The sequence below is a fragment of the Lissotriton vulgaris genome, unplaced genomic scaffold, assembly GCF_964263255.1.
Source record: "Lissotriton vulgaris unplaced genomic scaffold, aLisVul1.2 SCAFFOLD_921, whole genome shotgun sequence".
NCBI classification, from domain to species: Eukaryota; Metazoa; Chordata; class Amphibia; order Caudata; family Salamandridae; genus Lissotriton; species Lissotriton vulgaris.
The window spans coordinates 774,397-798,476 of NW_028255581.1; the positions used below are offsets into that span (position 1 = coordinate 774,397).

The 24,080-nt window shown below is 44.7% G+C and overlaps 1 protein-coding gene across 1 annotated transcript; it reads left to right on the forward strand.

The window, feature by feature from the left end:
• The first annotated feature begins 232 nt into the window (after positions 1 to 232).
• Positions 233 to 11,957, forward strand: LOC147659075 (zinc finger BED domain-containing protein 6-like). Its single transcript, XM_086951986.1, has 2 exons — positions 233 to 8,649; positions 11,208 to 11,957. Exon 1 carries the CDS (start codon positions 2,197 to 2,199, stop codon positions 5,806 to 5,808), a length of 3,612 nt encoding a protein of 1,203 aa, XP_086808112.1. The 5' UTR covers positions 233 to 2,196; the 3' UTR covers positions 5,809 to 8,649; positions 11,208 to 11,957.
• Positions 11,958 to 24,080: the final 12,123 nt, after the last annotated feature.

Consider the following 24,080-nt stretch of genomic DNA (forward strand, 5'->3'; position numbering starts at 1 on the left):
CAAATCCGCAAAATTCGCGAACGCGAGATCCGCAAAATTCGCTCATGCTTACTATGGAGGCGGCCATTTTCTGTGTCCTTCCCTGGTTCTCTTCTTTTGCCATAGCCATCCAAGGCTTTTGTAGGTACTACCACTCACAGCCATAGGTGCATTCAAGTTAATCAACTATTTTTGTGGTGTAACTTTAATTACACCGTGTAAGCTTTGGATTGCTTCACATTTTTTTGTAATGGTGGTACTTTTAGTTTTTTGGTTGCTTGTGTGTAGCTATTATGTCACTCCCTGCCATTAGGTAACCCTAGGAATACAGCTCGGGTAGTTTTGGTAACGTCGCACCGTGTGAGAACGCGACCTTACCTTTTTTGTCTTGTTCGCGCGCTCAATGTACTGGCTCGGGAACGCGATAACGACTTTTCACTCAATTCGCGTTGCCGAACACGCCGATTTTGCATTCTCGCGAACAATATGTCCCGAGTTGCATAAAAGTTCCTCGAAAATGTTTAATGTGTCCCCTGTGCTACAAAAAAGTCCTCATTTTTGTGTTATTTACTTATTTGGTTGTAGTTTTGTCTTCCTGGAGCATGGGCCACTCCCAGTTCCTTTCTGTCCTCTATGTAATGATTTTCTTGTTTATGGTTGGGGTGACCAATTTGGGGGGTGGTGTCTGGTGTGTCCATTTTGTGAAGCTAAGCATTGTCCCTTTGGCATAGGCATTTATTGTCTGTCCTCTCTTTCTTTTCATGTAGTGGTGAGGGCCATTTTGTGTGTACTTACTTCCTTTGTGATGATTCTGCTATGTTGTTGTTGTTGTTGGTGGGCAGGCCATGTGGTGGCGGCCATTTTGTGTATGCTTCCTTTGTGACTGATTTTGCCATGTGGTGGAGGCCATTTTGGGTGCATCCCCTTTCCATGTTGTTTTTGGGTGTCCCTGTCCTCCTGGCCCTATGGAGGCGGCCATTTTCTGTGTCCTTCCCTGGTTCTCTTCTTTTGCCATAGCCATCCAAGGCTTTTGTAGGTACTACCACTCACAGCCATAGGTGCATTCAAGTTAATCAACTATTTTTGTGGTGTAACTTTAATTACACCGTGTAAGCTTTGGATTGCTTCACATTTTTTTGTAATGGTGGTACTTTTAGTTTTTTGGTTGCTTGTGTGTAGCTATTATGTCACTCCCTGCCATTAGGTAACCCTAGGAATACAGCTCGGGTAGTTTTGGTAACGTCGCACCGTGTGAGAACGCGACCTTACCTTTTTTGTCTTGTTCGCGCGCTCAATGTACTGGCTCGGGAACGCGATAACGACTTTTCACTCGATTCGCGTTGCCGAACACGCCGATTTTGCATTCTCGCGAACAATATGTCCCGAGTTGCATAAAAGTTCCTCGAAAATGTTTAATGTGTCCCCTGTGCTACAAAAAAGTCCTCATTTTTGTGTTATTTGGTTGTAGTTTTGTCTTCCTGGACAGGCCATGTGGTGGCGGCGATTTTGTAGGTACTTCCTTTGTGCATTTATCATTGGCCTCCCTGCTTTTGGTCTGATCTGATAGTAGGCCAGAGTCCCAGAGGTGGTAGTTACTAGTTAGCGGGGCTGCTTTATGTAGCTGTTTCTATTTGGTCTATTTAATTGTTACCATCATTACGGCATGTGTGTATGCCATTGCATTTCCAAGTTTGTTGTCTGGGCAGGGGGGTAGGTAACTTTTTTGTGTGTGTAATAATTTTATGGCTTGTATGTGTTTTTGCAGTGATGTTTTACAAACTCTTAGCCATGGGGTATTTTGATTTTCCTTGCATTAACCTGTCATGACTCATGTGTAGCAGGCATCCTCCTTTTTCTGTCCATATTGGTATATGATAGGCCTGCTTGACTTTATTATTGGTTCTTTCTGGACTTCATGTGGCTGGGAGCTGTGGTGCTGGTAGTATTAGTCTTCTTTTTTGTGTTTTATACATTGGCCTGTGTGTCTTTCAATTGTTCATGTGCTGGCTTGCTGCTTGTTTCACTGACGTGTTCTGTCTTCTTTGCTTGTAGGTGCACAGAAAAAGACTGAGGAGGTGCGGGTTGTTTTCATCCATCGCCCGTTCAACTGCCAGACGGACGTCCTTCAATTGTACGCCACGTGTGGTGTGTGACTCATCTGACCACACATCTCTGCAATTTGTGCTACTGAGTGCTGCTGTGTGCTGACATCAGAAGATGGGCCCTAAGAGAGCAGGTACCAGGTCCTCCACCGCCAAGAAAGTTGCTGAGAAGAAGGTACAGAAGAACGAAGTGTCACTTAAGGCTGGTATGGACCCCCAAACCTTTTTTGGGCCCCCAAAACGTACGCCTGCAGCAGCGGTGTCCGTGGTGCAAGCTGGGGCCAGCACATCCGCATTAGCGGGGGCAAGCCACCAACCCAGGGCCAAGCACATGAGGGTCGAAGAGGTAGCCAGCCTAGTGTTACAAAGCAGTGATACTGAGCCTGAACTTCACTTATCGCTGTCTCAAAGTAGCACACAATCCACGCAAGATGAAAGTGCTCAACAACCGCCGCCAGCAGTAGATGTTCAACAACCACAACCACTTCCCGCAATATTTGTTGAAAAACCACAACCACCGCCCGCAATAGTTGTTCAACAAAAACAACCAAATCCCACAATAGTAGTTGTTGGAGAACCACAGCACGCTATAGTACTTCCTCAAGAACAACAACCACCGTCTCCACACGCAATAGTAGAAGTTGTTCCTCCCGATGTCGGGGCAGTTCAGGAAGTAGAGCCTCATTCCGAGCAAGAAGAAGAGGAAGCCACTTCTGGAGGTGATCTACTGTCTTTAAATTTACGAAAGGAAAGCAGTGTTAGTGGCAGTGCATCAAGTTCTTCGCATAGCATCCCTTCAGATGACCTTGATAACGAATGGCGTCCACCACGAGTAACTGAGCATTCAAAGGAGAGACATCCTAAGACCAGGCTTGGAAAAAGGAAGGATCCGGCAAGGCTTGAACTTCCGGAGTTCGATGTAGGTGAGCAGGATACTGATGGTGATAAAGACGGGTCTGACACTGACAATGTCATCATCACAAGCGTTATTCCTGGTGCAGAGGATGTAGAGACCAGCATTTTCACCCTATCCAGAAGGGCTGCGATTAGTGATGAGCAGATAGCACGTGTAACTCCTACACACTCAGCGCCCAAAGTAACACCAGCTCCCATTTTTGCATCAGCGAAGGCCCGGCAGCGTGCGACATCCAGCGCAAGCGCCACCTCAACAGAAGGAGGTAGTGGCAGTACAAGTACTGAACTGTCACATAGGGAAATTCAACAAAAAGGCTCCAGTTCATCCGGGATTGGAAGTGGGTCCTCCTCTTCCTATGGCAGGAGACAAAAGTTTAGCTCCCCAGTCTGGGATTTTTTTACGGTTCACCCACATCAGGAGAACATTGCTATATGCACCATTTGTCACACCAATGTTAGTCGTGGTAAGATTGGTACAAACTATGGTACTGGAGGCCCAACGACCCATATGAAAAAAACACACACAATTGTATGGGAGAACCACCTTGCAAGCTTACAAAAAGATGTAAGCACTGGTGTTGGTGGGGAGGATACAGTACTACAAGGTCCACTCATGGAAGAAGAGGGAGACAATGACCTTCTATCTGGGAGTGGTACACAAATTAGCCCTGTCGCCAGCACTGGAGTGGTGCAGTCCAAATCCTCAGCATCAGCAACTTCTCAGTGGCACCAGATTCAGCCGGAGACACAAAGGGCAAGGAGTGAAAAGTCTGCGTTGAAAGGTGGTCCGTCTAGCAGAACAGACAGAATTACCAAGCAGCTTACCATTACTGGCATGTTTAGGCAGGAGGGAAAGTACGAGCGGAACCACCCAACAGCACGTTTGTACAATGCGAAACTTGCAAAAATATTGGCACTGGACCTTCTCCCATTTTCATTTGTTGAGGCAGTGGGATTTCGGCAATTAGTGGCAACACTCGACCCAAAATGGGACGTTCCCAGTCGCTACTATTTTGCAAGAGTTGCTATTCCAGCACTACACCACGACGTGCTGGGATTGATTGGGAAAGCCTTACAACAGAGTGTTGTCCATTGTATCCACCTGACAACCGACATGTGGAGCAGTCGCGAAGCCACAGCAGATTACATGTGCATCACCGCACACTGGATCTCTTTTGCAGGTGTGAAAGACAAGTTAACATCAGGCCTTCTTGACGTTGCTGGGATTTTCAATGACACTCGCAAACATGCAACTGTAGCCATGTTTGGTATGGAGAAAAATCATACTGCTGACAACATTTTGTCTGACTTTAACAGCAAGGTCTTTGAATGGCTGAAACCAAGAGGCCTTAAGATTGGTTTTGTTGCCACCGACAATGGCAGTAATGTAGTGAGGGCAATGAAAGATGGACAGTATTTCAGGGTACCCTGTTTGGCACACTGCATTAACTTAGTCGTGCAAGACTTTCTGAAAAATGAACTCCAAGTCAGCACCATACTGACCATCTGCAGAAGAATATGCACGCATTTTAACCATTCTTTCAAAGCGCGGAAGCTGCTACGCGTCATTCAGCGGGAGCATAATTTGCCAGTCAAAGCACTGATCCAGGAGGTCCCAACACGTTGGAACTCGACTTATTTCATGCTTGAGCGTCTCTTTGAGCAGTACATACCACTGAATGCTTATGTAATGTCAAGAAGATTAGTGGATCCTACTGTTAATCTTAAAAGCCTGACCGTTGAGATGTGGCAGTGGGACATCATTAAATGCTTGACAGAGATGCTACAACCTTTTGAGGTGTTCACACGTGCAGTTAGCAGGGAGGACTGTACTATGGGCCAAGCCATCCCATTGTTGTACATGCTCGAGCAACAGCTGAAGGAGGTCTGTGAAACATACGGAGGTGACGAAGAAAAAGTTGATGCATGTACCTTGGCCAAGGCCTTACGCAACCGCTTATCTGTAAATGCAAGGCTTAAAATGATTGTGTCAGATCCAAATTACATAACTGCAACAATCTTGGATCCACGGTACAAATTGTTTGTCAGCAGTAGCGCAGTCATTCCTTTTTCAGATGGGGATGTTGCCAATTACAAAAGTTCCATAGCTGTGGAAGCTAATGATTTCGAAACTGAACGGCTGTTACTTAAAGGCCTGACAGTGCCAGCCCAGGACAGTCAAAGTACTCCAGGCCATCCTCCTGAGGCAACTCAGGCAAGTTCATCACAGCATGAGAGCGGTGCGTCCGCTTCCCAGCAGGCACCAACAGTACCAAAAGCAGCACCTCCACGATCTGATTCAGCAGACACAACCAAAAGCATAACTGCTTTTTTTCTACAGAAGGGGATGGGTAAGTCCGTTGCTGTTGCAAAGGGGAAAGAGGAGCAGCAAAGCCGAGCACCAATGAACACTGAGCGGATGGTTCAGGCCTATCTGGATGACACAACAGAGGTGTTCATGGAGCAAAGCCCATTGGTCTATTGGTATGAAAGAAGGAGACAGTGGCCAGTGCTGAGCAGGCTGGCGATAAAGTATTTGGCTTGTCCTGTAGCCAGTGTCGCCTCTGAGCGGGTTTTCAGTGCTGCTGGTGCCATTGTGACATCGAAAAGGACCAGTCTCTCCCCCAAAAGCGTCGAGAGGCTGACAATGATAAAAATGAATCAACACTTCATACCACCAGACTATACTGTACGTGAATCAGAGCAGGATGAAGAAAGCGAGCCCGAAGAATTTATCACTGCTGGGTTACATGACCTACTGCTGTCCGGACCCGCAGAGTTTGAGGACGAGCACCTCTTCCCTGACCAATAGGCTGTTAAATTGTGACTTTTTCCCTTCTTTTATTTGTGTTATTTATTTTCTTATTAAAAATGACTTTCTGGTGCAAAACTGCTAATCTTAAAATAAAAAGCTCACACCTGTGCATTTATTTTCGCTGTATCTTTTTTAGTTACCTCCTGGAGTTGCACGCCTGTGCATTTATGTTCCATGTTGACTGCACTCCTCAGAGTCTTGCTGCATCTTCTTGACTCCCACTCAAGTCAATACAATTCCATCTTGGCAGCCATACATTTGATGTTGTAGATGGAGTATAGTACAATAACAATAATGTAGCCTCTAACAGTCCCTCCATAATAAGTGAACCGTACATGACTACAGCCATCCTCTATTTCATTTGAAATCTGCAACTCATAATAACTGCCTTGCTGAGTCTTACTGTTAAGGCTACCACCTCTGTCTGCAGGCATTCAGAGACGACTCTTCTGTGTCAAAAGAAACTTGAGCAGGCATCCACAACTGAAGTCAACTTGTTGTGATGACTCGCATTACAAAGGCTCGGCAGCATCTGTGATCAATCTTCTGACAGTGAAAGAGAAGAAGAGCAAAACAGGTATAAAAATGAATGATGCCATGCATTGCATTGGATGTATTTTTTGGCTGACTCTGAGCTAATGTGCATGGAGTTGAAGTATACTAGTAACTTCAGTTCAGACTCACATGATAGCCAATTCTTCCATGTTATTTACTAATAATAGAAATTATTTACGCACTTGTGTTCCTACTACTACAGATGCAGTCAGGACTTAATTTATCGTAGTCACTCACTACAGACTGAGTTGCTGATGATAATGATGGTGACCACCATATCTTTGCTGTCAGGCGGTTGGATCTGAGCTGATTGATGCACGATGTTTCTTGGAGTGGAATACAAGGTAATAAATAAATACAAATAAGAGTCACAGCACAGTAGACCCAGGCTACTACATGTTTGTGCACAGTGCTGTGGTAGAGTACAATAGTGGTATGATTGATGACTGAGAATGACGCATTGATTTTGTTGATTAATTTTGTAAATGCTAGGTTGCTTTTTCAATTTCATTCACCTTTCTGTGGCTCTGAAATTTTTAGGGAAATGCAGTTTGTATAACGGCCAAACCTGTGTCGTCGTGGGCCTGTTGTTGTGTGCTGGCTCCTGTCTTTTTTTGTACTTCTACATTAAAAATGATATGCAACTAGTAGACTTATACAAATTGTATCCAAGCCGCCTCAGTCTGAAAGTCCTCTCATACGACTACTCCTCTTGTATTGTTTTTTTTATCTTCACTGTATTACAATTTGTTTAGGTCATTCACATTCTTTTGTATTTGCCTTTTCTTTTTCAGGCTGGCCATCTTTCACGGTTCACCCACTGCTTTATAGTATGAGCATCAACTCTCACCCTTACCACAGATCCTGACCACTATATCTTTGCTGTCAGGCGGTTGGATCTGAGCTGATTGATGCACGATGTTTCTTGGAGTGGAATACAAGGTAATAAATAAATACAAATAAGAGTCACAGCACAGTAGACCCAGGCTACTACATGTTTGTGCACAGTGCTGTGGTAGAGTACAATAGTGGTATGATTGATGACTTAGAATGACGCATTGATTTTGTTGATTAATTTTGTAAATGCTAGGTTGCTTTTTCAATTTCATTCACCTTTCTGTGGCTCTGAAATTTTTAGGGAAATGCAGTTTGTATAACTGCCAAACCTGTGTCGTCGTGGGCCTGTTGTTGTGTGCTGGCTCCTGTCTTTTTTTGTACTTCTACATTAAAAATGATATGCAACTAGTAGACTTATACAAATTGTATCCAAGCCGCCTCAGTCTGAAAGTCCTCTCATACGACTACTCCTCTTGTATTGTTTTTTTTATCTTCACTGTATTACAATTTGTTTAGGTCATTCACATTCTTTTGTATTTGCCTTTTCTTTTTCAGGCTGGACATCTTTCACGGTTCACCCACTGCTTTATAGTATGAGCATCAACTCTCATCCTTACCACAGATCCTCATCATCAAGCAATTGGATTGCGGGAAATCAAGAATCATATTCAGCGTGTCCTTTTCTTACGTCCATTGCTTACAATCATTAGCTAGCTGATCAACATCATAAATCATCGTCTTCATTGTTTTGCTTTTGTTGTCTCCAATCTCCATGCGTACTGTTTTTCTTTCTCAAACCTTTCCCAAAACCCCCGTACCCATCCATTAAACAATCCCTAACCCTCTTCCCCCGGGCTGCGTGGTTACATTGAGGTGTGATGTTTCTTACATTAAATATACACCAACAATTTGATCACGCGCTTGCTGGGGCAGATGTGGTCAAAGCAACAATAGTGAAATGTCAACAAAGCATGGCCAGGATCTTCTGCGGCTTCCCAACTCAAGCTCTGTGTATAACGCCAAATAATTTACCATTAACATCAAACAACGAATGCATCTAATGAATTGGCGTAATTTTTTGGGTAACAAAGCATTATGATTTAGAAAAGTTTGACGTTGCCGTGAGTACTACAAGTAAAGTTGAACTTCTTATCTTCTCTTGCACTTTGTTTCCAGTCCCCAAAACCATTGTTTTGTTTCAGTTTAGCAGTTGCAATATTGGGTCACCCATGCAATGTACTGTACTTACTTATACTACCCCCACATTGTCTGTCACGCAAATGACTGTCTCTTTCTTTTTGTCGCTACTGGCAGGGTCTGTCTACTACTATCACAGAAGTTCTGATTCTGAACCACAGATTCTTCGCCATTGTCTTGGAAATCAAATGCAGCCCTTGCAGTGCCACACTTCATGATAAATCATCATCATCTCATCAGCAATCACAGGTAAGATAAGTTTGCAGTGAGGTATAACGCAAGACAGACTGGTCGTTCTTCTAATACTACAAATATAACTCGGTGAGGGTTTACTGCATCTATCTGTTTGCATGTTAAAGATGTGGGCAATATATTTTATTATTAAAAAGCACTGTCCGCCGACCTGCATGGCCAAATTAAACCTTGCGAGGTTGCACAACGTACATTATTTGGTGAAACACTCCCCCCTCCAACCCCACAAGAAACGCAAATGAACTTCAAATGTTTTCTTTTTAACATAACTTTGTGTCTCGTTTATTTTAACATAATGTAATATATAACTAAAGATGATACAAAAATAAAATATATATAAATCCTACACCAAGCTGTCCCCCTACCCGCCTCCCCTAACCCCAACCAAATTCCCACACTCAATGTCATGTAAAAAAAAAGTAAAAACCCAACACCCAATTCCCACCCACCAACAAAAGGATTGAAAAAGGGGCAAACAGGGTCCATCTCATAGCCGGCGGGCTTTTAAGTGTTGATCCACCAGGATCTTTACACGCTCCTCTATCTGTTTTTTAGTCTGACTGCTTTGAGCCTCCAGCCTGGCTACCCGGAGGAGAATTTTTCGCTGGAACTGGCGGCACCTACATTGGCAGCCATGTTGTTGTGGGGGGGTGGACGATGCGGGGAAAATCTGGCGGCGGGCGGCTGCCTGAGCACGCCGACGTACTCCTGCAGGCTTGGGGGCCGGGGCATTGGAAGAGGCAGCAGCTGCTGCCGCCGCCTCCTCCTCCTCCTCCTCGGCCTGAGCCACCAGCCGGCGGTAGGCCTCAACGATGGCCTGCAGTTTCCGCTGACGGGCCCGGACTGCCAGCTCCTTCCTCGTTGGTTTAGAAGGAGTAACTATAAAGAAAGAGACAGAATTGTTGTAATCAAAAATCCCAGCAAATAAAGAACGCAAAATGGATCCAACACATAGTGGGCGGCACAGTACAGTAGCAATAGCAAGCAAGTTGAGTACCTAAAATGTTGTTTTATCTATCTTGAACATTCTACGACTTATATACTTCATTTGTCTGCCTTTTTGGCACGGCATTATGCCTGCCCTAGTAACATAGCATGGGTGTACTTCAACTGTCACATACGAACACCTGTCTTTTTCATATCTCGTTTTTTTATATCATATACTCTGTGCTTCCGGGAAAAGTGACAGTCTCAAACTAACATTAAATTAACAGTGGCCAGCTAGTACTAGTAAATGTCTACTCTAGAGACTATCATTCTTTATATCGCCAACAAACGTTAGGTGGTTTGTGTTTCGCCAGCAACGACCCGGAATGCATCCAGTCATCCCCTCCTTCCCTTGCCTTTGTGTTTAACCAAAACACCGCTGCCAACACTAGTATCCACTATCCACTAACCACCAATATTGGATGTGTCTCCCACCCACGCAGGCAGCTGTGTTTTCCACCTTCTATGCTTCCACAACAACCCACGCATCCAACTGCTCTCAAACACCTGCATTGCTGATTCCAAAGTATCCTTCTATATTATATGATTAGAGCTTTTTCCTTGCACCTTTCATCATACTTAAAATCAATCTCACGTTAATCCATCGCGGTCATGTAATGTTGTGGATAAGACTTTTTTAGTCTGCCACCAACCTTTCACAGCTGAGTTGTAGTCACATAGAAGAGGCATGTATAACTAATTTTATCAATTCTGGCCGGTGGTAATGCTTTTGCTAAGCTTGGTAATGAGAACAGTGGCGTCATATATTGTCCAGTAGAACTTCAAGTTCATTATAAATATCAGAGTACAGTGAGGAAGTTTTCCCCACCCACCAAGTAATGCGGATCACTATTGAATGTAACTTACCATCGCCCACCGTTGTTGTCTCCTCCCCCGCTGCTGCCGGTGCTGCTGTAGGTGCCTCTGGTGGTCCTCCATTCCCCTCCGGGATCGGCTCTGCTGACGGCGTTGCAGCGCCGCTGCCCCCGTCGGCACTGGTGGATGGTACCGGTTCTGCAAAAATAAAAATAAGTCATTAAGTACACCTTTTTAGATGGATGCACAGCCCCCATTGTACTTGTTCACCAAGAACGGAGTTCTGCAAAACAGTTAAGTACAACGTAATCACTAGTAGTCCACATTGCCTAGTACAGCAGAGTAAGTAACACACTACACATATCAGCATTTATTTGGTATGGTATGGTACCCAAGCTCATCTCATCTATACTGCTACTCTAGTCCTTGGAAAGTTAGACTGAACCATGTAACCTAACCAGTTTACTTTGTACATCAATGACATGTCTACAGTTTTGCGCATGCTACCTCACAGCTTGTTGCGCAGTACGAGAAGACGCCTTTGAGGCCACATGATAGTTCAAAGCATACACCTGAAGAGTTTGGAAAATAGAGGCCCGTATTTACTTTTTGAATGTGGATTGTGGAATCCAGTTTCCTTACAGCCTCAGGTTACACCTTTTTTTTAGCATGACAGCTAAAAAGTTGAATAAATGTATGTAATGTTTTCATACTGTCTAACGTGCACCACTTTTGTCATTATCTTTCGGCAGATGAGAAGATTTACTTCTACGAAGCAAAGATTTGCAGAGCTTACCAACAAGAGGCATATGCAACCAGTATACGTTCAATGGTGAGGGGTCTCCGACATTTCCCACATTTCCCTATCGTGCACTGGTAGCTGTACAAATGTAGAATACTTTTTATTGAGCCTTTTTTAACTCTGGATTTCTTCTGGTGGCCCTGCCCTTGACGTATTTGACAGAACAACTTAAAAACATTGATGTTACTTACTTAGTTACTTCTAACAAAATAAAGGTTTTGAAGTACCACATTGACTCGGAAGTATATTTTCAGTGTCTGTTGTCTTGTAGACTTACACGAGAGAGTGAGAAAAAGGGGGTTACTTAGGTTATGGATTGTGTAATAAAAGCATTTGGCATCTTCATATTGGGGTTCAGGAAAGGGGTAATTGAATAATTGACCAATGACTGAGCCCATATAGGTTGTCGTTCATTGAATTGTGGGTTCCTCTGAGTTCTGTGACTGAGGTGTAAGACTGTAAGTAAGTAAGGTCCAACCTGCCTATCAACAACAACATCCAATTTTGGGGTGCATACATAGTTATGTATGTCACTGCATAGAAGAATACCCGCAAGAGTAGTAGTGGTATTCATTACTAACGCTTACAAAATAGTAGACCAACATCTGCATGCATACTTGGTTGGTGTCAATTGCCAAAGAAGAGACATTACAGAGGAAAAAGCATAAGACAGGAGTGGACCCTGTGCCTTCCGCTATTCGATCACAGATTTTTTGAAAAGATTGATACCTTAACTAAACAGTTAGGTGAAATGTCATTAATCGGTTGGAAAAAAAGCTCCGTTTGAAAGTTAGGGAAATATCATTGTTCCAAAAGAAAACACTGTTGGACTTACTAGGGACAGCAGCAGGATCCTCAGTAGAGGAGCTCTGTGCCTGTGGTTCACAATCACGTTCACCCGCCGACTCGGTCCCAGCCTTCTGCTTGCCCCTGGGTTCTGTGGTTCATGTAAGAAATAATAAAGAAAGAGAAAACATTGAGTGCTGTGAAACATAGACAGCAAGCATTTCAAAAACCACTGCTACAACATTAAAAGAAACAAACATTGGTCTACCAAATGACTACTGCCTTGCATGATTCACTGACTAGTGTACTTGGTGAAAACAAATCAAATGTTCCATAAACATTCTGATTGCAGATTACTAAGTAACACAGAGGCAGTAAGACCTGAACAACACCACAGATTCAAGAATGGGGTAATCAATCAATTATCTGTAAGTAGCCATTTCTTTTTCATTTTTTGCCAGCAAAATGCATAGATCGCAAGGAGGAGACATGCTTAACTTTGTGCATACTAACTAACACGGAATTGTACGTTCATGGCATCATATTTTGTTTTGCTACTGACTGAATGCTACTGCTGCCCTACCCACTCAATAAACAAACTACATCAGTTCTATGGAGGGCTGAGGCAGGGGCGGCTATAGGCTCATGGTGGTCCTGGACTCCTGGCCAGGGAGCGTAGGTGGAGGGCCCGGAAGAGGAGGTCGGGGCGGAGCACGGAGGCCAGTGAAGAGGGGGGAGTCAGGGTGTTTGGAAGTGGAACAGAGCCGGAGGCACCAAATCCCTGCCAGGGGCCGCCACGCAAATATGTATCCATCCTCTGAGGATTATTAAATCAAGGATATATATTGGTGGGGTGGCCCCTGGCGTTTGGTGGCCCTGTGCAGTTGCACAGCTTGAACATGCCTAAATCCGGCCCTGGCTGAGGTAAGAAGAACAAAGTAACTTTTGCATTCATTGCCAGAGGAGTATTATTCATGCAGAAGAGAAGGCCGTGAAAAAAAGATACAATATGCATTGCAAACACGTACAATTATCCATCAACGGCTATTTCACTGACGGACAAAGGAAGGACAAGACTCTATTAATAGCATTAACTAACTTCAGTTCTCTACAATAAAGAAAATCTCACACCAATAAACAGCAAAAGCTAGCGCCAAATTGAACACGCAAGAGTCAGTGAGGATGAAGAAGCGCAGCATAGACCAGTGTCATACAATTACAGTAGATATAATAACGGAATACATCGGAAATGTAACTAGAAGCACCAGTCATCGCGTTACTTATTCAGCCAAGATTTACAAAGATACAACAACAATACTTATACTACTATAGAGATATATTATACACACACTTTTTTTTTTTGGGTAGCCACTCACCAAGACCCACGACCTCGACGCCAAGCAGGTCCAACAGGTCCTGCTCCCGGTCCAAAATGTCTGCCCAACGGTGGGTCAGCTGGTGGTGGGTACGCCGGATACCGGAGCAGCGGAAGACTGCCCGACGCACCTTCACCCACCGCCGGAGACGCTCCTCAATATGCTGGTAGCCGGAGCCGGGCCTGCCACCTGCTGCCAACATCAAGGGGAGGTAGCGCTGGATAAAGAAAACCAGGGCAGCCACCTCCTCCTCCCCAAAAAGTTGTCGGGCCTCACCCCTTGGGGGCGCATTCTGCCGCAAGGCAGCCTAGTTTTTTGGGGCACTGGCGCCTTGCCCTTTGAGCCGCCGCTGCTGCTGGCGCCCTTGACCATGGTTCTGGGTGGAGGGTAGAAGAAAACTAAAAGTTCAAGACAAAAAGGTAGGGGAAAGAAGAAGCAAGGTAAAAGAACAAGAAGGAAGTAAAAAGCAATAGAAAAGTTGTAAAAGTAGAAATAAAATGAAAAATATAAACCTAGGCACAGAGAGAAATAGGTAATAACTAAAGAAAGTTAGAAAAAGTGGGTAAAAAGACAAGGATTAAAGAGATTTTAACAGGATGCAAAAGTAGGCCCAAAACCATAGCCAGAGTGTGTGATCCAAGATGGCTGCGCCCATCGCAACCGCATGGGTAGGTTCGCGCGATATTTAGCGCGATCACGCACTTTTGTAGTGCGAACGAGAAGATGAGTTCCCGAACATGTCTTGCACAACGCGACCACGTTAATTGTGACCCGGAACAGGAAATAAGGGAACGCAAGCAGGCGGGACAAACCTCTGGGGTAATTTAGCGCGCTAGCCATCCCGAGCATGCAGGCAATGCCCCGAACACGCGCACCCGAAGACGAAAAACGGCACGCGAACGGGCCCAGCAAGCAACTCCGCATGCTTGCGGAGCTACGCGTAGTTCGCGGAGTGCAACTACATCTTCGCGTAGCTCCGCGGAGTCCGACTCCGCGAACTACGCCCAGGGTTACTTCAAAGTTTAGAAACTGTGAATTCTAATAAATGCCACTCAATGCAGCGATTTACCTTCGTTTCTGAGGCAAGGGCGTGACAGGAGCGCCCTCTAGTGTTCTGAAGTTAAAGGCTTTCACATTATGAATAAAGGAAGATACTTTTGTGATTTTGTTGAGTCTTTAACACATTTACTTCCCGATCTGAGCACCATACCGGGGTTTGGTTCTGTTCTGGCTCTTCGAGGCAAGGCAGGCCACAGGCCGGTCTCTGGCTCCGCTCTCTCCAGTCGTTTGCTGCTTGCTCACTTCTGTGTTTTTCCTGAAATCCGCTCTCTCACTGTGCCAGCAGCAGCCTTTCACAAGGGCAGGGACAGCAGAGGTGTCAGAAGCAGTGAAGGCACCCAGAGACATCAGATGTTCTTTTGAGAGCCTGTTAAGTACTCTGGATGAGGCTGAGATTGAGGCTTCAACCCCTGCACACTTCATGACAGCTCAAGAACTGCCTGTGTCCTGAAACCGATGCTGCACAGCCCGGGCGAAGCAGAGAACGGGGGCTGGAGGCTAAAGCCCTGTTAGCCCAAAGGGCGCTGCACACCTATGTGCACCATATGTGCTGTAGGAATGCTGCTTGCCGCTGAAAGTATACACAGAGACTCAGTATGTGTTCTACACGTTTATTTCCTCGGAGCGCCGGGGCAGCGTGCCTTTCTCTCTGCCGGCTCAGCGCCTAACAAAATGGCCGCCTTCCGGTTCCGTTTCACCCCTTTCCGGTTCCGGCCCTCGCTCAGGATAAGCTAGACCATCACCACATATCTCCCCCCTTTAAACATTAAACAATTCACACTACTTGCACAAATAAGTCTTACTGGATGCTCATGGTAAAGTTCTCGAACTTCTTAGGTACTCTCACCAAACGTTCTGCTCTCGTTCTCACCCCCTCTGTTTCCTTTCTACCACCTGGGGTCCTGGTGAATGTATGTAGCTCGTGTCCCTCATTCTTGTCACTTCCGGCTGCCACCTGTCTCTCTCTGTTCCCTTCTTCCTCATTACCTTTCACTGTCGCCTCACTTCCCATGGCACTCTCCTCTCTGACTCCACAATCCTCGTTCTCCGTTCCTTCTACTTGCTCTTCCCTTCTTCCTACGTACTCTTGTATCCTACTTCCGACTTCACATCTCGCTCCTTCCACATCTGCTCCTGCTCGTCTTCTGTTCCCCACCTCAGGATTTTGTTGCACTTCGCCATCCTGTCCTGCGACCACACCTTGCCGTCGCTCAACAACGCTGATCGGGCATATGGCTCCAGAACTTGAAGTGGTGGCGTGAACTTGCTTTCTCCCTTCCTTTTTAGTGTGGCTACCTTCACTCTCACCCAGTCTCCTTTTCCTAGGCTCACTTTATGTACACTCCGTCGCTTGTTGTAGTGCTCAGTATAAGTCTCTTGTGCTCTCTCCAAGTTCTTCTTCACTATCGCAGGTGACCATTTGCTCTGTATTACCATCTGTCTCCATGCGATGTTGTCTTTTGTAAACAGCTCTCTTCCTCTTAGTATCTTGAAGGGATTGTACCCTGTGCTCCCTGGTGTAATGCGGTATGCCCACGGCATCTTGGGCAGCTCCTTTTCCCAATCCTGTCCATCGCTTATGGCCGCTTGGATAGTTCCCATTATGACTCTGTTGAATCGTTCTGCTAGCCCATTCCCTGCTGGATGGTATATGGGAGTGTGCTTCACTTCTATTCCGTTCCTCGACATGAATGCTTCCCACTTGGCTGAGATAAACTGTGGCCCGTTGTCACATGTAATTATCTTGGGGATTCCTTCCTTCACGAAGATAGCATTTAGGAACGCCAGCACCGCTTCAGTGTCCACTGTTTCTCTCACCTCCACTTCAGGCCATTTGGAGTACCTGTCCACTAACACTATGGCATACTTCTGTACTCCTTCAATGTTCAAGATGGGTCCCATAATGTCTATGGACACCATTTCTCATGGGTTGTTGGGTACAGGAAAATGTCCCAATCCTGGTGTCAACATGGTTTGTGTCTTGTCCGCTTTGGAGCATGAGTCACAGTTCCTCACATACCTTTCCACCTGGGCATCAATGGCCGGCCACCAGTATGCTTGTCTCGCTAAGGCCTTTGTTTTTGTGATCCCTTGGTGTCCCTCATGCAGAATTGTCAACAGATGTTCCACCAGTCCTTGGGGAGGAATGACCTTGTCTCCCCTCATTAGAAATATGGGGTTCTCTCCGAGGGACAATTCTTCTCTCACCTCCCAGTATTTCTTCATCTTCTCTTCCAGGTGCCTTTTCTTCGGCCAACCATGCATTACGTATCCCTTTATAGCTTCTATGTCTTCATCATTTCTGTACGCTTCAGCCCACTCCTGCTCGCTGATGACCTGCTCCATGTCTTGCATAGTCGCTACCATGTACCCCTCCCATCCCGGCGTTTCTTGGTCCTCTGCTTTCTCTTAGGCGGCTGCCCTGCTCAAAAAATCCGCAAATTTGTTTCTGGATCCAGGCAGGTACTCCACCTCGTATACATAATCCAGGAGACTCAAGGTCATCTTCGCTATCCTCGGGGTGGCATGTGCATGCCCACTTGATGTCAGTACTTTTATCAACGGCTTATGGTCTGTGCGAACCAGGAATTTGGCTCCTCATAGGAATTGTCGGAAGCGTTCCATCGTCCATACAACCGCTAGCATTTCTTTCTCGATAACACTGAACTTTTCTTCATTCGGGGCCAAGGTTCTGGATGCAAAACAGATTGTGGATACCTCCCTTCTGCCTGATCTTTGCATCAACACCGCTCCTAGGCCTCGGTCGCTGGCATCCATGGTGAGTATGGATTCCGCTTCCTGGTCAAAACCCTTGAGTGGTATAGCTTCGCTCATTTCCATCTTCAGGGCCTCAAATTCTTCCTGTTCCTCTCTGCCCCATTTGAATCCGTTCCTTTCTTTCAACAGCTGGTGCATGTGGTGTGTCTTGGTGGCGAAATTTGGGATGAACTTACTATAGAATTCCGCCATGCCGAGGAATGATCTGACATCTTCTTTCTTCCCGGGGCTTGGCGCCTATCTTATAGCCTCCATGTTTTCTCTCTTGCGTTCACTTCCTTTCTCGCTTATCTCGAGTCCCAAGTACGTCACTGATGACACCCCAAACTTGCGTTTCGCCCACTCTGCGGTGAGACCATTGTTTTGTAACACTCTGAGCACGGTGTGCAATTTCTCATTGTGCTCGGGTTTCGATCTCCCCATTATGAGAATGTCATCTTGGAAGTATTGTACTCCTTCCACATTTTTGAATAGTTTGTGCATTAGTTTTTGAAACACAGCTGCTGCTGACGCCAATCCAAACGGCATTCTTACAAATTTATAACACCCGAACGGTGTTATAAAGGATGTGAGGTGATTGCACGTGGGATAGAATGCCACTTGATGATATGCCGATGACAGATCTACTGTAGAGAACCACTTTATATCTTTGGTCCTTGCGAGCATCTCATTTATTCGTGGGAGTGGGAATTTGTCTACTAGGATGTTCTTATTAAGTTCTCTGAGGTCCACACATAGCCTCACCTTTCCGTTGGGTTTTTGTGCCACCACTAAGGGGGACAACCACTCCGCATGTTCGATTGCCTCAATCACGCCTCCCTTCTCCAATCTGTCCAATTCCTCTTGCACCGCTTCCCTGCAACGGAACGGAATGTTCCGGACTTTGTGGCTCACCGGTGTGGCTCCTTCCTTCAGGCATATCATGTGCTTGAATTTGGCCAGTTTTCCAATCTTCCCATTGAACACCTTTGGGTATTCTTTCTTCCATGCCTCTCCTTCTTGTCCTCTTTCCGTGTCCATCAGTAGTACCTTCTCTATACCACCGGGATTCAGTTGAATTCCTAGTGCCCTGGTCTTTCCATCCCAGTACTGAGGGCCCCTTTTCGGCCACATACAGTTCACAGTTTGCGTGGCGCCCTCTGAATTCAAACAGCAATGGGCAATACCCCAACATGGGTATTCTCTGTCCTGTGTAGGTGACTGGTCTCAAATCCATTGGGCGTAGCTCTTCTTTTATTTCTTTCGCGAACCTCTCTTCCCACACTTTCCTCTGTACTATCATGATCGGAGCTCCTGAGTCGGCTACAATGTCGATCATCACACCTCCTATGCTCATGTTGAGTACTGGTTTGTTGGATCCCTTGCAATCCACATCCATTACTTGGCATCTATATATAAGACCTCTTCGAGGTACTCCTCCTCAGCTTGTATCTCGTCCTCCTCTGGACTGCCTTGGTCGATGTATTTAACCGCCGATCCTTTGGGCTTCCGCCTGCACACTTTCTCGTAGTGTCCAAACATGCTGCCGAACGCACACTTCGCTCTAAACGCTGGACACACCTTGTCATTGCCTAAGTGCGAGGTGCTCCCGCACCTGTACAACTCGTCCTTCTCTCCCCACTGGTCTTGGGCGACGCACTTGTATACTGATGGCCTCTCCGGTTGTGCTGGTACTTAGGCGGTCCTTGTGGTTTGGCTTTTTCTCCTTTGTTGTGCACCATCACTCTGCACACCGCCTGAGTGTTCCCAGTGTCTTTTCTGGCCGCTTGCGCACACCTTTTAGATAACTCTGCTTTCTTGACTAAGGCCCAAACTTCCTTGAGGGGGGCATCGCCATTCACCCATAGCTTCTCTTGTATCATCGTGTTCGTTGTATGCATGATAATTTGATCTCTTACCAGTTCGTCGTGCAGGTCGCCAAATTTGCATGTCAGTGCCAGTTTTTGCAACGCCGCGACGTATTCATCCATGGTTTCTCCACTCTCCTGCTTCCTTTGGAAGAAATTGCACCGGTCTATGGCCACACATACTACAGGCCTGTAGTGCGTGTCCAAGTCCTCTATTGCATGTCGGAATACATCTGTGTCCGTCGCTTCTCTCTTGACTTTCACTAGGTTGTCAAATACCCTCAAACCTTCTGGTCCTAGATTGTGTAGGAGGATTTTCTTCCTTCTCGGGCTGGAATATTCTGCATCACTCTCCTCCTCAAGAGCCTCCAAATAATTCAGGAAGTATCGCTTCCAATCCTTCCACTGCATTGTGGGTTCTCCTCTCTTTGGGAGGAAAGGCATCATGTTTGCCAGGGAAGTGGACGGTGTCACCATTTTCTCCTTTCCCCTTGAGGCCTCCTGGGCGGGAATGCTGTGACCGGGCGGGCTGCCAGGTGCTTGCCTGGCGTCCGTGTCCTCTCCTTGGTCTTGTCCGTTAAGTGCGCCTCCTGCTACACCTCCGGTGTCCAGGATTGCCTGCCAACCAGCCCTGTGCTTTGTGCGAGGTTCCTCACCTTGCCCCTGCTGTTATATATATATATAGGATGTACGTTGTTACAACGCATGCTTTTAGCACGAATGCTGTAACAACACAGTTTTTATAACGCATTCTTTTACAACGCATAATACAAAGGGGTGTTGGATAGTGAATATTTTAATTTACTATTCCAACACCAGTCCCCGTTGACACTAGGGAAGGTGTTGGATAGTAAATTTAAAGTATTCCCTATCCTTGAGCACCCCCCAGAGTCATGCATTGTAATAGAATGAGATTTAAAAACCGCGTTGTAATAGCACCGGAAGCTATTATACCTGGAGGCGATGGGGGTATTCATGCTCCTAATCTACAGTTAAAGCTTTCAATGTACAACATTTCAAAGGCACCGCATTGCAGCCGCTGGTCATTCATAGAAAGAGCTGCTTATTTTGGCACTGGGGATACAGGGTCGAATCCCGGCATCCGCGCTGCATCCTGTAATTCTCGGCAATGTGAGGGCAACTCGAATTCTGTTGGCAGGCCGTAGGTCCTGTTCTTTCGGAGCCTTCAACCCTATTTGTTCTTGCAGAAGTGGGGCCTGGTTAGAATTCACTGCTTTCCTAGCACCGCTGAATGCCTCCTCCGTTCATGGTACAGGGGGCATTTCCACGCCACTTCCTATTGCTGTTCCCCGGGACACCTGTCCGCTCCTCCTCTATGGATGCTCCTGCTGCAGGCCCTGCATTATGACCTTCTGTATTGCAGAGCCCATATCACAGATGCTGCACCACAATTTTGAAGTGAAAGGCAGACAGGTGCATTTATTTTGCATCCGTCTTCACTTGGCCTTGTCGATCTTCTTCCAGGTCGCAGTATGAGCATCTGGGGGTGACTTTGGACCACAGCTAGGCATCAGCAGACTCCAGATATCTTTGCAATTCAGGTAGACTATCCGTTTTTCACACTTGTCAATTCAATATACAGTATATTGTAGAATACTGTTAGCTACATCTGGGATGTAGATTATGTATTTTTTCTTGTCATTAATATTTTACAGTGCATAATTTAAACTGAGGGACACCACTTGTTTGCACGATTGAGAGCTCTGGAGCTGTGGTTGAAGGCACTGCCAGTTTCTTACAGGGTCTGCCAGTGTCTCAAAATGGTGTTCAGAATACATGGCATCCAATCATTGGCCTCTCTGCAGGGCGCTCAGGGCAGTGGTCGTGCAGTTGAGTTGTAATTGCTATTCTGTGCAAATGGGCGTGATGGGGCCCCCATCATGGCGTACACAGTTGTCAAAATTATGATAAGGTGAAAATAAAAGAAAGTGCAGTGGTTGTTTGCTACTGAATACAGATGCCTGACTTTTACGCCCTACCACTTTCTAATGTCACCAGCCGCCACTGTATATATATATATATATATATATATATATATATATATATATATATATATATATATATATATATATATATATATGAAAGAACTCCGTTCCCCACATGCAGCCGCTTCCCCAGACGTGGGGCAAGAACAGACACGGACCACAAAATAGTAGATGCCGGATTTATTTCAGTGCTGTCGCCATAACGTTTCTGCTCACAACGAGCCTTGATCACATGACAACGTGAAGGTAGTGCTAATTCTCTTTTAAAGTGCTAGTGCCACATTTTGATTACATCACATGGGTTGGACATAGAAAAAGGACTAGTAAAATACATATTATATCGTTGTAGAAAAGAAATACATACTTTAAAACATGACGATTAAATAAAGGCTTTTTGCGGGGATATAAATATATGTTAAAATCAATGAATACATATATTAGTATCTATAATGTCAATTCCCTATAAATTGCAGATTTTTATATATGTGCAATATGAAGCCAAAATGTAAACATAAAATCCATATGCAAACATTTAAATATCAAGGTTTTTAGATTACCAATATTAAATTACTAGTCTGAAGAAAATTACAATCACAGGATAAATCCCTATGTATAACTGCCAACCTGAGTGACATATACCCAAAGTAGTGCTCATAAAATAAAGTGCAAAGTGCTTAGTGCTATTGAAAAAAACATGAGTCTAAAAATAATTCTGGACTTGTTCCTCTGGATCAGACTGAGCCCAGACTTGATCACAAAGGAACCAACCTCACTGCTGGTTTTTACGTAAAATAGTAAATGATACTCAAAATCATGAAGGCAAGAGCTATTAACAGAGAGTTAGAGGAATTCAGTAAATTTGGGTGGATACCTAAGTGCAAATTACATAGCAGCATATACAGTACATACAGTACAATGATATCATGTGCAAATTGTTGTTTCGAGTTTTTAAATATTCATGAAATATAAAACAATAAATAACTATCAAAAGTTAAAACCGTCTAAAATTCATATATTACAACAGTATAATATTGCAACATGACTAAGTAGCATTGGTTCTAATTTTGGAGGCCTCAGTGTAAACATGTATACATATCTTCCGTAAGGTTTAAACCATTAGGTTGTTTACTATCTAATTGAAGAATGTATTTGGTCTCAAGTTTTCTTAACTGAGCCTCTCTATTGCCACCTCTTCTACTTGCACATATAGAGTCAATAACATAGTACTGTAGCTGGTTACTGTTACTTTGGTGGAATTCTTTAAAATGCCTTGCTACAGGATACGTATTGTCCTGATTTGTAATAGCCCTAAGGTGCTGTAATATACGTTTGTGGACCGGGAGTTTGGTACTCCCGATATACCTACCGTAGGGCACACGGGCATTCTAGAATATAGATGGCAAATTCTGTTTTGCATGTTAGGACCTTATTGATTGTACGGTCCTTATTGCCAAAACCATCTCTGAAGATCTTTTTATTAATGCCATGTGCACAGGCCTTGCAAGTTTTGCATTTAAAGAAACCATTGTTAGTTTGCCACCAAGAGGTTTTATCAAGCACTTCAGGACTAGTATCGACCAATTTATCTTTCATTGAGGGTGCACGACTGTAAGTGATAGATGCCTTACTGGGAAGTAAATTCCCAATTACGACATCCTTTAGTACAATTGGCCAGTTTCTATTTATGATCTTACGCAGTTCTGTATGTTGATTACATAAGCCTACTATAATTCTAAATGGCTCTATTGGTACAGTAATGGGGGTTGTAGTTACCAACTCCGAGTTGGTTGTATCTTGTGTGGTACAATATTTACTAAGTAACTGAGAGCGAGTAATCAACATGGATTTCTGTATAGCCTTTTTGATAGTTTTTTTGGGATAGCCTCTTTCTAAGAATCTGGCCATGCTAGATTCCTGTGCCAACTGTAGCTCCTAGTCATTGCTACATAGTCTTCTTAACCGGATCATTTCCCCATAGGGTATACTTGTAATTAAATGAGCCGGATGTGCACTGCCTGCATGTAGCGTGGTATTGCCTGCAGTGCTTTTTCTATATTGGCATGTTTCAAGGACATTTCCATTTACAAACACTTCTGTATCCAAAAAGGCTATTTTTTCTTGGCTCAAAGTTGCTGTAAAATTGAGATTACAGGAATTTATATTGATGTTTGTCACAAAATCTAGTGCATCTGTCTTACTGCCTCTCCAAATCACGAATAAACCATCAATATATCTGTACCAGGTAGTCACATTGTTGGCCATAATATCTTAATGCCCAACCAGGAGGACCAGTTCCTCCCAAGCTCCCATGTGTAAACATGCGTAGCTTGGTGAGAAACTGGCCCCCATGGCTACTCCCTGGAGCTGTTTGTGTAGTAGATTGTTGTACATGAATACATTATGATGCAAACAGTATTCCTGCATAGTAATCAACATTTCATTGTGCTTTTCAAACATTCTTTCTCTGCGCGATAGATAGTATTTAATTGCTGTTACACCATCTCGATGTTTAATGCTAGTATATAGCGATGAGACGTCTAGCGCCATCAGCCAATCCCCCTCCTGCCATACAACATTGCGTAATTTTGATAAGAAATCCCCAGTATCTTGGATATAAGAGTCCAATGATTTTACAAAGCCTTGTAAAAAGTAGTGAATATAGATTGAGGTATTTTCCATCAGACCACCCCTGGCTGAAATAATAGGCCTGCTAGGGGGGTTAATGCAATTTTTATGTATCTTGGGGATGTGGTATAGTTTAGGAATCACTGGGAAATCATTCCATAGAAATTAAAATTCCGCCTCAGAAAGTAGTTTTTTGTTTCGCCATCCCCATAATTTCTGATGGTATTCAACTTGCATGGCTTTAGTGGAGGTTGCATTGATTCGTTCATAATGTTCCCGATTATTTAGTTGAGCATAGGCTTCCGTGTCACATGCCACTTTAGTTTGTAATACAATATTACCTCCC